The 12,488-nt window shown below is 41.6% G+C and overlaps 1 protein-coding gene across 7 annotated transcripts in view; it reads left to right on the forward strand.

The window, feature by feature from the left end:
• grb10b (growth factor receptor-bound protein 10b) overlaps nucleotides 1–7,299 on the forward strand; it is a 68,131-nt gene extending 60,832 nt beyond the window's left edge. For 6 of the 7 annotated variants that reach the window (XM_034610920.1, XM_034610922.1, XM_034610921.1 and 3 more), the window contains 7 exons: nucleotides 262–339; nucleotides 425–541; nucleotides 1,105–1,171; nucleotides 1,273–1,360; nucleotides 1,830–1,923; nucleotides 2,342–3,151; nucleotides 3,190–7,299. In XM_034610920.1, the coding sequence (XP_034466811.1) occupies nucleotides 262–339; nucleotides 425–541; nucleotides 1,105–1,171; nucleotides 1,273–1,360; nucleotides 1,830–1,923; nucleotides 2,342–2,488 (591 nt within the window). In that variant the 3' untranslated portion in view covers nucleotides 2,489–3,151; nucleotides 3,190–7,299. The remainder of the gene's footprint in view (nucleotides 1–261; nucleotides 340–424; nucleotides 542–1,104; nucleotides 1,172–1,272; nucleotides 1,361–1,829; nucleotides 1,924–2,341; nucleotides 3,152–3,189) is intronic. The other variant, XM_034610923.1, reaches the window with a different exon arrangement.
• The last annotated feature ends 5,189 nt before the right edge of the window (nucleotides 7,300–12,488 follow it).

The following is a 12,488-nucleotide window of genomic DNA, read 5'->3' on the forward strand; positions in this document are numbered from 1 at the left end:
ACTGTCTCAAAAGTAACAACAAGTAAATAACTCCAACAATAAATAAACAGCTTTTTTATTCTATACCAATTAGTGTAGCTTTGGTTAGAAAGGATATTGTTTCCTTTCCATTTTTCTTTATTTTTCTCTTTCCATCTTTCTTTCTTGTGCATTTGTTTTGCTGTTGAAAACTGTTCAAAATCAGTTAGCAGATGTTTGAAATATTTTATTAAGGGTTTTTATAATGTCTGTTGACCGTTGTGTTCCCTCATTCCTTCACAGTATGGGATTGGATTGTATCAGAATTACAAGATTCCTCAACAAAGAAAAACCTTAATTTCACACTTCTCAGCTCCTGTGGTAAGTTTCCATTTCCTTCATTTTCAGCTCATAACATTACTTTGAAACACTGACGTCTGACTGGTGTATTTCTGTTGCCCCCTAGCGGAGTGTGTCGGAGAACTCCCTCGTGGCCATGGATTTCTCAGGGAGGATAGGCAGGGTGATCGACAACCCTGTGGAGGCCCAGAGTGCTGCCATGGAGGAGGGACACGCGTGGAGGGTGAGACACAGCCTCAGTTTTTATCTCAACTCTGTCAACAATGCTGCAGGCAGACCTGAGAAACATCTCGACAGATGGCACCGTTTATTTTTGCTCAAATATTCATACAGAGTATTGTTCCAGTGTTGATTTTTTTCATTTACTTAGACCTGACAAATGTTGTTTGTCTTTTCACAAAGCTGATAAAGCTGAAGGGCTGATGGCAAAATTGGCAGATTATGTCTAATGAATCTGAATTTACACTCACACACAATTAAGTCAATATAATTAATTTAAGGTATGTAGATGATTTTGAAACTTAAATATAAAGGAATCATAGATGAATAGAGAATATTTTTGTTCTACATTAATAACATCTGACCTGCTCTTTTTACATTTCGAGTGTGTGTGTGTGTGTGTGTGTGTGTGTGTGTGTGTGTGTGTGTGTGTGTGTGTGTGTGTGTGTGTGTGTGTGTGTGTGTGTGTGTGTGTGTGTGTGTGTGTTAGAAAAATTCTTTCTGATGTAAGATACCAGATCATGAAATAATCCCTGTTGTGTTGTCTCTGTGTGGCATCTCTCTCAGAAGAGGAGTCAACGAATGAACATATTAGGCTCCCACAGTCCACTGCACCACTCCTCACTAAGCTCAGGTAAGTTCTACCACACTTTGTGTTGGTTGTCTCTTTTCAGTTAACCGTTTTCAGTGAAGATAATTTGACAGATTTTAATATATTTTCCCCTCTCTCTGCAGTTATCCACATAGCACAGCTGTGGTTTCATGGCAGGATATCCAGAGAAGAATCCCATCGCATTATCCACCAGCAGGGACAAGTAGATGGGTGAGTGAGCTGCACTTTTCCTAATCCCTCAATTTTGATCACACTGACAACTACACATGCACCAAGTAGAGGCACCGAGGTCCATTAATAATTAATGTTTATATCATTCATTAGATCCTGATTTTTATTTAGATCTGCACCAAATGTCACACTCTCATAAATATCAGTCCTTAAATCAAGAGCAAGATCCATGAAATTTTCTCTGAGAAATCAAGGATAATCTTGAGAAACGCCTTTTAAAGAAATGCTAAAGAAAGTATGGGAAAATCCGATCCAGATCTACACGAAAATGTCCTGGGTTCTTCTTTGGATCAGGCCCCACCCCTCCTGAAAATTTCCTAGAAATTGGATGAGTAGTTTTTGTGTAATCCTGCTGGTGAACAAACACACGAGGAAACAACAGTTGAAGTATTTTTTGGTGCAGCTGAATGTTTTTCTCACCATGTTCCTCCTCTGCCTTGTTGTATAGGTTGTTTCTGCTGAGAGTCAGTCAGAGTAACCCCAAGGCGTTTGTGCTCACGTTGTGCCATCACCAGAAATTCAAACATTTCCAGATACTACCGGTATGAATCTCAATGTGTTTGATAATTTTCAGAAATACTTTTGTTTTCTACAGTTTGTGGTAATCATTTTTAGGGAAGACGGTAAAAGGGACTTTGACTGTTGTGTTGATCAAAAAAGGTTTTACTCCCTCACAGGTTGCATCTCATTAACTCAACACCTTTGCTAATAATCTCCATTTTTTTTGTTGTGTCCTTGTGCGTATCCCACAAAGCAAAGAATTAAGACCAAACTTTGATCATTTAAGTTTAAATTTGAATAAAAAAGTCTAGCTTGATGCGATCATAATAATATTGGTCGCTAAAAAAGTGCAGACGTGCAAAACCCTGGCTGTGGTCTTTTTTTCACCTTGTCCTTTCTCTCCTGTCGCCCCCTGCTGTGACCCTGCTCGCTCTCACCCGGACCCCCTGCCACCGCCAGTGTGAAGAGGAGGGCCAGAGCTTCTTCAGCCTTGACGACAGCGCCACCAAATTCACCGACCTGATTCAGCTGGTAGAGTTCTACCAGCTCAACAGAGGAGTGCTGCCTTGTAAACTCAAACACCCGTGCACCGCCGTGGCCTTATGACATCTTCAGATCCTCTGACCCCGCCCCCATCACCTGACCTGACTCTGCCTAAAACAAGCAAAACAAAAGGAATCGTGGTGTCGGGCGGTTCTTTTTGTTTTTTTTATCTTTATAAGAAGCTGGTGAATTGACTGATGTTTCATTGTCGTTGTTTTATATTGTCGTGAGTCCGCCAGAGACTGCTGACTTGTTGGATTTCTTTTTAGTTTGCATGGATGTTTGAGGAGTCGGACTCGCAAACTCGCCCAAGCTGTCCCTCGGTCGTGAAGAGAGGGCGTAGGGGAAATGAACACTGCCATTTGTGTCAGCGCTGTTGCAAAATCCACGGTCTCACTTTCCACAGTCGTCAATAAGCTTGGACCCCAAATCCTACCTGGATGTTTTGAAGCGAAGTCTGTATTTCCCTTCAACTGGACAATCAGCAGGACAAGTCGAGCTTTGGTTAGGACCACTCTGCTCTCCTGAGAATAAACACTTTCCTCCCCGCAAACTTTTCATCACACGTCCTTCGAGAGAATAAGCTGCAGATGGAGAGGTGATTGTTTTGCACGCATCGAACTGGGAGTGGCCTTTGACAGTGCATGACCTTGACTTAACTGTGAGACGATGCCACCGCCCTCTAGTGTTGTAGGCACGCAAGGTCCACAATTAAACGTGGATGAGGTTCTGAGGCATCAGAAAGAGTGTCGCTGTATCAGAAGTTTGCCAGGTCAAAGTACCTGGAGAAAAAATGGCTACGTAAAAATCTGGAACTATTAGAACAACGTATTTTTATAGTGGACAAGACTGCATTATTCATCCTCTCAGAAATTCATTTTCTCATCTATGAAAACACAGGGTTTCTTTTCTCGTTGATACGCGTATGTCTTGTCATCAAATTCATCTTTATTCATTGTTTCATATACATTTTTTTGCAGTCTGGATATTTGCAAACCCTCTATTCTCTATATAAGCTACAATGGGGTAAATCTGCACTTGTTATTCTACTGCACGCGTCTTATTCCCAGGCGACTCTCACAAAAAGAGCATAAATCGAACCATGGTGTCATTCAGGGTAATATTACGAGTATTAAAACAACTGTATCCAGGATGAGTTTTTCAAAAGAAGCCATATGTAGTAGTTGTATCCATTGTCTCTCCCTACAGGCAATTGCAGGCCTACATAAAGCTACCTGTTGCATCAGATAAAGTGGGACAGCGGAGAACATCGTTTTTTCTCTCCATGCTACAGCACAGGGAAGGGTAATCACTGGCATTTAACACGTAACAGTCAGCAAATGAAAGGAAACACAATCTTCCGTTGTTCTTTGCCAAACTACTTCAGCCGGGAGATACGGCGGACACACGATGCAGCACGATCACCTCCTACCTGCCGGGAGTCAGAGAGAAGGTGTCCATCGTGGTTTCGGTGGCTCTGACTCCACACTGACAGTTGACTCTGTGCATTACACGTCGCACGATGCGGCCTTTACCTGCCTGTGAACAAACTGTATCACACACACACACACACACACTGCCTACTGCACACCACCTGTTTGAATGAAAAAATCTGAAGAGAGAGAAGTTTGTCACATATCAGAATTATGAAAACAGAATGATCGCTGCCTCACGTTTCCTCTCTGCCCGTTTCACCCAGTCTCAATGTCTTATGTTTTTTTTCCTTATTCAGTTTGAGAGCAGGACTTGTTGATTTCACATTCAGATGTTGTAACGCTTTCACTCAAAAACCCAGTGCTTGCACTCCGATTTCCTGCTCTCCAGCTTTAGCTCCTGTGCCGTTTCTGTGCGTACGTGAACAATCTGCTCTCTGGTTTTTGGAGTTTTTTGTCCAACATGTCTGTCAAAATTCCCAAACCAATAGAATGTCAGGTGTATTGATCCTTGATGCCCTGCTCTCAAGCTGAAAGACCACACTCTTGAATAAAGACAGGAAACCCACATTTCTCTAGTGTGAAGCTGGAACATTTAGGCTTCATAGTGCAAAACTCTCACAGGACCTATTAACCCACGTCTCTACATTTGAGTTTACTGACTCGCAGTGCATGCTGTGTTTTTTAAAAGACAGTAAAGAGAGCATCAGACTGAGGGCAGAGGGTAGACAACTCTTAGTCAGTTTCAGAATACGGATTTCAGCACAGATCTCTGCCATCTCAAACCTCGGGGAAGCTATTTAAACTAATCGTGGTCACTTGAGTCTCTCCTGGTGAATTGGGTTCAGAATCCCTCTTCCTCCAATGTCTTAAGACAAACGGCATTTTTTGTTTTTCCGTTTCTTCGCCTGAAATTTCTCATCACTCCCTTGAAAGCAGCCATCTTTTATTTACCTGCAGGTTTTTTTAAGGTGACCATCTGAGATGCAGAATAGCCGCACTATATCGACACTTTGCGTGGTCACCATCTAAGATGCAATGACTCAATCATTTTTAAACTATTGTTGCAGCAAAATGTATTTATTTATCTGGATGTGATTACTTGAAAATTTTAGATTTCTTTTTCTCAGCGCTGTTCTGTACTGTTTTCTGTTGTTACCATGAAATGATTGACCAGTGTGATTTATTATTTTATTATTTTTATTACTGTAATGACCTAGCAACTATGGAGTATTTTTTTTCTTTTTGTCTTTTTTTTAAAGTTTTGATTATTCAGAAATTGTCATCATCAACACAATGTTTTTTTTAAAGCACACTTGCATCCATAGTATTAACATTGTCATTCCAATATATGACAGCCCGAATGTTGTGAAATTGATAACAAAATTACTTGAGCTTCCCAAAGCATTAATAGTGACTAAGATATTTTTTCAAACCCTTTTTATGTTTCTTTTTTTCACCCAATCTATAAAATATATCTTCTTTTAAGAATTCCAACCAGTTTATATTAAATAAAGCCTCACATTTTCTTCCCATCACCGACTTTAGGTGACCATAGATATGAATTAAAGTAACAAAACAACAGATGTTTTGGGAAACTGGGTCAAGTAAACCTCAACATGCTCATAATTCACTGTTGAAATGCCTTTTACTGAGGAAAGAATTGTAGAGATTTAGATGTAGGAAAAAGCCCCTTTCATTCAAGTTAAAGCATCTTAAAATACTATTAGTTATAATTGAAAGAATCCACAACAAAATATATATAATAAGGCATTGTCACAATTTCCTCTGTGTTAATTTATACCCTTATAACTGCAATGAACAGGGAACTAACCAAACCACATCAGAGCAACACGGTCAGCTGGGTCACAGCGTTGATCTCAGAGTGAAGAAACTTAAATTAGCAGGTAGTTTTGATCTTTTGCATGAATGTGTATTGTGTAGGGATTCTTTCTCATATCCGAGATGTTGATTATTCATTGTAATCTGGATTGGATTGCTGAATAGGTTCTCACTGAAATGTTGATGTTAGTATTAATCTACAGTCCCCCCCCAAGATTCAGATTCACTCCACCCACTTTGCTCCCCTTCTTAAATTCCCAATATTGCTTATTTTTTCTGACTGATGTGAACGGTAGCTGAGGTTAGGGTGAGGGACGGGTCACGTGTTGTACGGTGGAGTCAGTGTTCGCAAAGAAGATAGTTGCTGGATCTTAGTTGCTCTCAATGCAAAAGGCAGGAAATAAATTCAAATAGTGGATACATGGACTAATGAATCAGGTGATTTGGACTTCCACATTTTTTACACTTAACAGAGATGAATGTAACTGGGTTGCTCAGGGTTGATTAAGAGCATGTTAAAAACTACTGGTCCATCAGGTCTCGAGGACGTTTATGTACAGGATGATGATGACTCGTGAATATTGTAGTTTCATTGAGCTGCGAGTTGTTAACTTTTCTCCATTATGTGCACCACCCATCTGCTAGTTGTGATTACTTGAAAAATATCCTTGCAGCAAAATTGAGTAGATCCAGTGCTTAAAAAAAGAGTACATTTAGTTTAACAGTGTTTTTTTAATATTATTGTTTAAGCTGTTCATTTAAGAAGAAAAAAAAGCCTAAACTACTTGCCTGACTACCTGAGCTGATTTAGCTATTAAGCCTCAGTTTTCAATCTAAAAAACACAAGCTAATTTTTCATGCATTGATTTAGCCTAATCTGGTCCATTTAATCATATTAGGCTGTGTATTGTGGAGATGATCAAGTGCACATTTAGACTGTGTAAATAAAAGAACCAACAGTTTTGGTAGCCAGGTGACATGTAACCACAGATGGTGCCTCTGGTGACTTCTCTTTCTCTGCATAAACCAGGCCTGACGTTTAGGCCAAATGTCAGATAAAGCAATGCTTCAGATGGGACCATTCACACTCAAAAACTCTGGCGAAAAGGTGCTTGAGAGTGGATGCTCGTTTTTTCTGCTGCAGTTTCAGTTGAGTTTTAAAATCGAACGCAAATTGGCCCCAATCCTGCAAAGTTGGATTGATCGGTTTTCATCTTGGCTCTTTTGCATTTTCATAACATTGTCACAATGCAAGATACCATGGCTGTACAAATGAGTAAAGTAAATATATATGTATATATGTGTATATATATATAATATGTGTATATATGTATGCATATGTACACATATTTCTATATGTATACATATAGAAATATAAACTATTACGTATTTCAGGGAATGCAAAAAGAAAACAGTAACTTATCTCTTTTTTGTAAGAGAGAGGTCCTGTATTCATAATGTGCTTTGCTTCAATCTGTACATAGTTGAATGGCTTATAAATCATAATTGTAACCTTTTCAGGTATTTTTGTACAAATAAGGGACTGATATATTCTGTTTATTGTAATTAGAATAAAACATTAATACATTGATATAAAAAGCCTTTGTTTGTCGTTATTGAGAGTAACCTTTGAAACATCTACCAACAAGAAACGAAGAGAGTGTAATACACACCTATCTGTTCCGTGCTCGTCATGGCAACGGTTATCAGTTTTGTGTGTTTCCATGTGTGTCCATGATCTGAAAAACACATTCTAAATTCCAGGTCCTTTCCTGGGCCAAATACAAACTGCTCAGTTTACTATTGTACATTAAATTCTGCTGGAATTCAACTTATAGAGTAATGCTGAATTCCGCCACTAGATGGAGTAATATCACAACGAGTTCAAGGACTTATAAAAACGGAGTGAATTGAAAAAGTATTTTAAGTCACAGTAATTAATTAGTTAAGGAAAACATGGAACCATGTTGCCAATGAATTTTTAACATAATTCATTATATGACATGAGAATGCTGATACAGATGAAATCAGGTCCCTGCAATAGAAGACTGGCCACACTGAGAACTGACCCCTTGACACCATCTGTGTGTCACACCCTTTGGATTATCAGTCATGCAAAAAGAGTAAGATTTCAAGGCTTTGAGTTTTGTTGTGGGCAAAAGAAAAAATTAACATGTTTAAAGCTTTGCAGTCCAGAGCAACATTTTCATAATCTTTTACACAAAAATTACAAAAACCGTGTTTGCTGCACTCTCAAAAAGACAAAATTTAAGGCAAACAAAAGGAAACAATTAAAAAGAGTGGGAGCTGACAGAAAGGGCCAGGTCACTCACCCACTAACCCTTAATCTGTTATTTATATCAAGTACATGCCAGTACTCCATACTTTGCCCATGATCCTGTGCTGTTTGATCAGTCTTTTTAAATCATGTGTCCGACTTGAATAAATTGTCTATTTCTGGAATCATCAGCCTCCCGTCCCGTTTATTCTGGATATATGTGGTGAACCCGATTGGCATTCAACTGTCACCCCAAACTTTTAAAACTACAGAATTGGCGTTGTTGGCAGGGTCGGAGGCTGAATATAACATTTTTTGGTTTATTTTAATTTTTTTTTATTGTGTTTTGTTTTTTGGCCCTATTAATTAGTAGAAACTAGGAGTGGGAAAGAAAACAGTGGCTGGTCTACAGGTGAAGAGGACCACAGGCTGATTCGAAGATCTTCTTCAACATACTGACTCTCCATTGGGAGGATGGAAGAAGTACAGGCCCTTATGGAGCAGCTGCAACAGCTGAAAACAGCCAATGAACAGTTGAGAGAACAGTTGCAGAACCAATCACAGTTACCTGAACCAGTTCCAGGGTCATCCACTACTTCTTCTAATGTGGTTCCAGCAGGCAACATAGCCTGTGACGCAACCAACCTCCGTTATGTTTATGTACCTAGAGAGCGTAAATGTCCCAAGTTCACTGGTAAAATGTCAGTTGATCTGTTAACAGTTGAACAATGGATTGAAGAGGTACTTAGATGTCTGGAGGTTAGGCATATGCCTGTACCTGAACAGTTGCTGTTTATCACAGACCATTTAGATGGAGGTGCCAAGTCAGAGATAATTTTTCACTCTTGTGCCGACAGAGATACTCCTGAAAAATCTTTCGGATTCAGAGAAAACTATAGTTGCGCTCAGTCCTATGTTGCGGCACAGTTACAGTTTTTCCAACGTACTCAGCGAGAGGGTGAATTCTTACGTGATTACTTGCATGCCCTTAAGTCCTTAATGGATTTAGCAATACGTAAAACGCCTGGTGGTATGCCCAACTCTGATGTCCTGTTGCGTGATCAATTTGTTGAACATGTGCTTGATGATATGTTACGTAGAGAGTTGAAACAGCATGTTGTCCAACAACCAAGTATTCCTTTCGTAAACCTTCGGGCTATTGCTATTACGTGGGCAGAAACAAGTAGACAGGGAGGTAAAATTAGACCTTGGGCCTACTCTTGTGACACATACTCCCAGGCAGTGGATAGTTCTGAGGGTCACTGCTAGGTCTTATGATGAAATTGCAGAGATAAAAGAGTGCCTTCGCAAACAACAAGCTCAATTAGATACTATTATGAAGCATGTCACTGCCCAGTCCTCTCAGCCTGACCCAAGCTAAGCAGTTACGATTTCCAACAGATGGCAAACTAATTTGTCAACGTTGTAATAGAGCAGGCCACATAGCCAGGTTCTGTAGTGTAAACCTAACTGCTACTAAGACCTGTGAAGGATCTGTTTCTGAATTGGGGGTAAACAGACAGGTGGGGGTTCTGACTCTCAGCCATCGGGAAACTAGACCCCTCTGGTGCAGAGAGCCAGGCATCAGAAAAGGGTTTTGTGGGCTCACTTGAAGACCAAATGGATGATCACTCTCGACTTATAGGAGATTGCCCAGTTGTGAAAATCAACATGGGGGGTTTGGTGGTGCCCTGCCTCTTGGATACCGGGTCAATGGTAACCACGATCAGAGAAAGCTTCTTTGAGAAACACTTCAGGTCACAGGGTATTGGGCTTCTAAAGAAATGTCACTGGTTACGTCTTAAGGCAGCCAATGGACTAAAAATCCCTTATATAGGATATATGGAGCTCAATGTCACTGTTTTGGGTAAAACCCTCTCACAAATGGGCGTGCTAGCTGTAGAGGACCCCCTAGATGAGCCCACACCACAGCAGCAGGCAGTATCTGGCCTCTTGGGAATGAACATCATTCGCCACTGTTACCGTCTGCTTTTTGAACAGTATGGACCTCGTCTTTTTGAGTCACCTGTCCTACAAGCTGCTAGTAAGGAGTGGAAAGAAACTCTTTCTATGTGTCAGCGCATTGAGGCTTTAAACACACAGGGGTGCTTGGGTATAGCCAAAGTCCATGGTCGAACTGTTCGCGTTCCTGCTGGTTCCCTGAAATGGATACGCACTTCCTGTCCCTGCACTGTCAACACCACCCTCCCATCAGTGCTCCTGGAACCCCTAGCAAAAGGAAATCCTCTCCCAGCAGGTGCCCTTGTATCTGCAGCCCTTCTTTCTGTCCACCAGGGCAAGGTTGAAATTCCTGTAGTCAATGTGGGCACTGAAGATGTTTGGCTGCAACCTCATACACAGCTGGGTGAGCTGCACGTGGTTGACCTGCCAAAATCAAAGACCTCTATCCTTATCAGGGAAATAGATGACCAGAACACGATAGCAATGATTCAGGAGGTGACTGCAGTGAGCCCCCCGTCCATTGATCTTTCTAGGCTGTCATGGCCTAACCTTTCCTCTGAGCAGACGAAACAATGCATAGAGCTTTTGCAGAAGAATATCACAGTTTTTAGTCAAGGAGAGGAGACCTGGGATGTACCACGCTGGTAGAGCATGAAATTCCTATAGTGGATGACGCCCCAGTTAGGCAACGCTATCACAGGCTCCCACCGTATGAGCAAGTCAAAGCTCACATTCAGGAGTTGTTGGACAGAGGTGTTGTACGCGCAAGCTGCAGCCCATACTCCTTGCCGATCGTGGTAGTTTAAAAAGAAACTGGAGAAATTCGCTTGTGTGTGGACTACAGGTTGCTCAATGCCAAAACAAGGAAGGATGCTTATCCGCTGCCTCGAATTGAAGAATCTTTGGATGCCCTCACAGGCGCTCAGGGGTTTTCAACATTGGATCTTGCAAGCGGGTACAACCAAGTACCCATGGCAGAAAAGGACAAAGCAAAGACTGCTTTTTGCACCCCTTTCGTACTCTTTGAGTTTAATTGGATGCCGTTTGGGTTATGTAATGCCCCTAGAACGTTTCAAAGGTTGATGGAGAGGATCTTTGGAGACCAAAGTTTTCAGTTCTTGCTTTAATATCTGGACGATATTGTAATTTTTTCACAAACTTTTGACCAGCATCTCTCGAGTTGGTACTAACTCGTCTCAAAGAGCACCATCTTAAATTGAAGCTAAATAAATGTCACTTTTTTCAATCTGAGGTCAAATACCTGGGTCACGTAATCTCAGCATCTGGCGTTGCCACTGACCCTTCTAAGATTAGTGCAGTGGCTGAAATGGGCACAACCCACTACTTGTACAGAGCTTCAATCATTTTTGGGATTCGCATCCTATTATCGGCACTTTGTGGAAGTTTTTGCGAGGTATGCTGCTCCCCTCCACCAGTTGGTTGCCGAAATGGATGGCACCAAGAAGAAATGTAGAACCCTTGGGAAAGCCGTTATAGGCGACCGTTGGAGTAATGAGTGTGAAAATTCTTTCCAAACACTCAAGAGACTGCTTGTGACAGCGCCAGTTCTGGGATATGCTGACTTCACCAAACCCTTTGTCCTTGAAATCGATGCTAGCCATGCTGGACTTGGTGCTGTGTTATCCCAGGACCATGATGGAAAACGGCGACCAATTGCTTTTGCAAGCAGAGGCCTTAGGCCCACGGAAAGAAACATGTCCAACTACAGCTCCAGAAAGCTAGAATTCCTGGCCCTTAAATGGTCAGTGACCCAAAAATTTCAAGAGTATCTGCTGGAACAGCAATTTGTAGTGTTCACTGATAACAACCCCCTCAGCTACCTGCAGTCAGCTAGACTGGGGGCAGTGGAGCAAAGGTGGGCATCAGAGTTGGCAGTTTTTGATTTTGAGATCAAGTACCGCCCAGGACCAACTAATCGCAATGCAGATGCTTTGTCACACCAGTTGCACTCTCAGAGCACATAATTTTTATTCCCCGGCTTGAAGGTGCTGCCAGAAGTCCATGAACCAGCAAAAGTCTTACTTGAAAGTGCCCACGCCATGGCTGCAACCTGCCAAGCTATAGCTGCTTTCCCATCACGGCCCAAAGCTGACCTAATTGCTCTACAGGCAACAGATCCAGTAATTGGTACCTTCCTACAATATTGGAAGAGGGGCACACCTCCAACTAAACAAGAAATGGCCAATGCTGGTAGAGGCATAAAGAAGCTGGTGCAGCAGGGGTCCAAAATAAAATCAAAGGATGGTGTCCTATACCGTCAAATACAGCTACCAAGGGAAGGACAAGTGGTGTTCCAACTCCTGCTGCCTCAATGCTTGCATGGAGAGGTCCTTAAAAGCCTTCATGATGACCAGGGCCACCAAGACATTAAGCGTACCAACAGTCTTGTGAGGCAGAGGTGTTTTTGGCCATTTATGGGAAGTGACATTGACAGATACTGTCGGCAGTGTAACTGGTGCACATTGGCCAAACTAGTGCAACCAAAAGTCTGTACATTCAGGGGGAGTCTGGTAGCCTCTAAACTTAG

This window comes from Hippoglossus hippoglossus, chromosome 16 (assembly GCF_009819705.1).
Source record: "Hippoglossus hippoglossus isolate fHipHip1 chromosome 16, fHipHip1.pri, whole genome shotgun sequence".
NCBI classification, from domain to species: domain Eukaryota; kingdom Metazoa; phylum Chordata; class Actinopteri; order Pleuronectiformes; family Pleuronectidae; genus Hippoglossus; species Hippoglossus hippoglossus.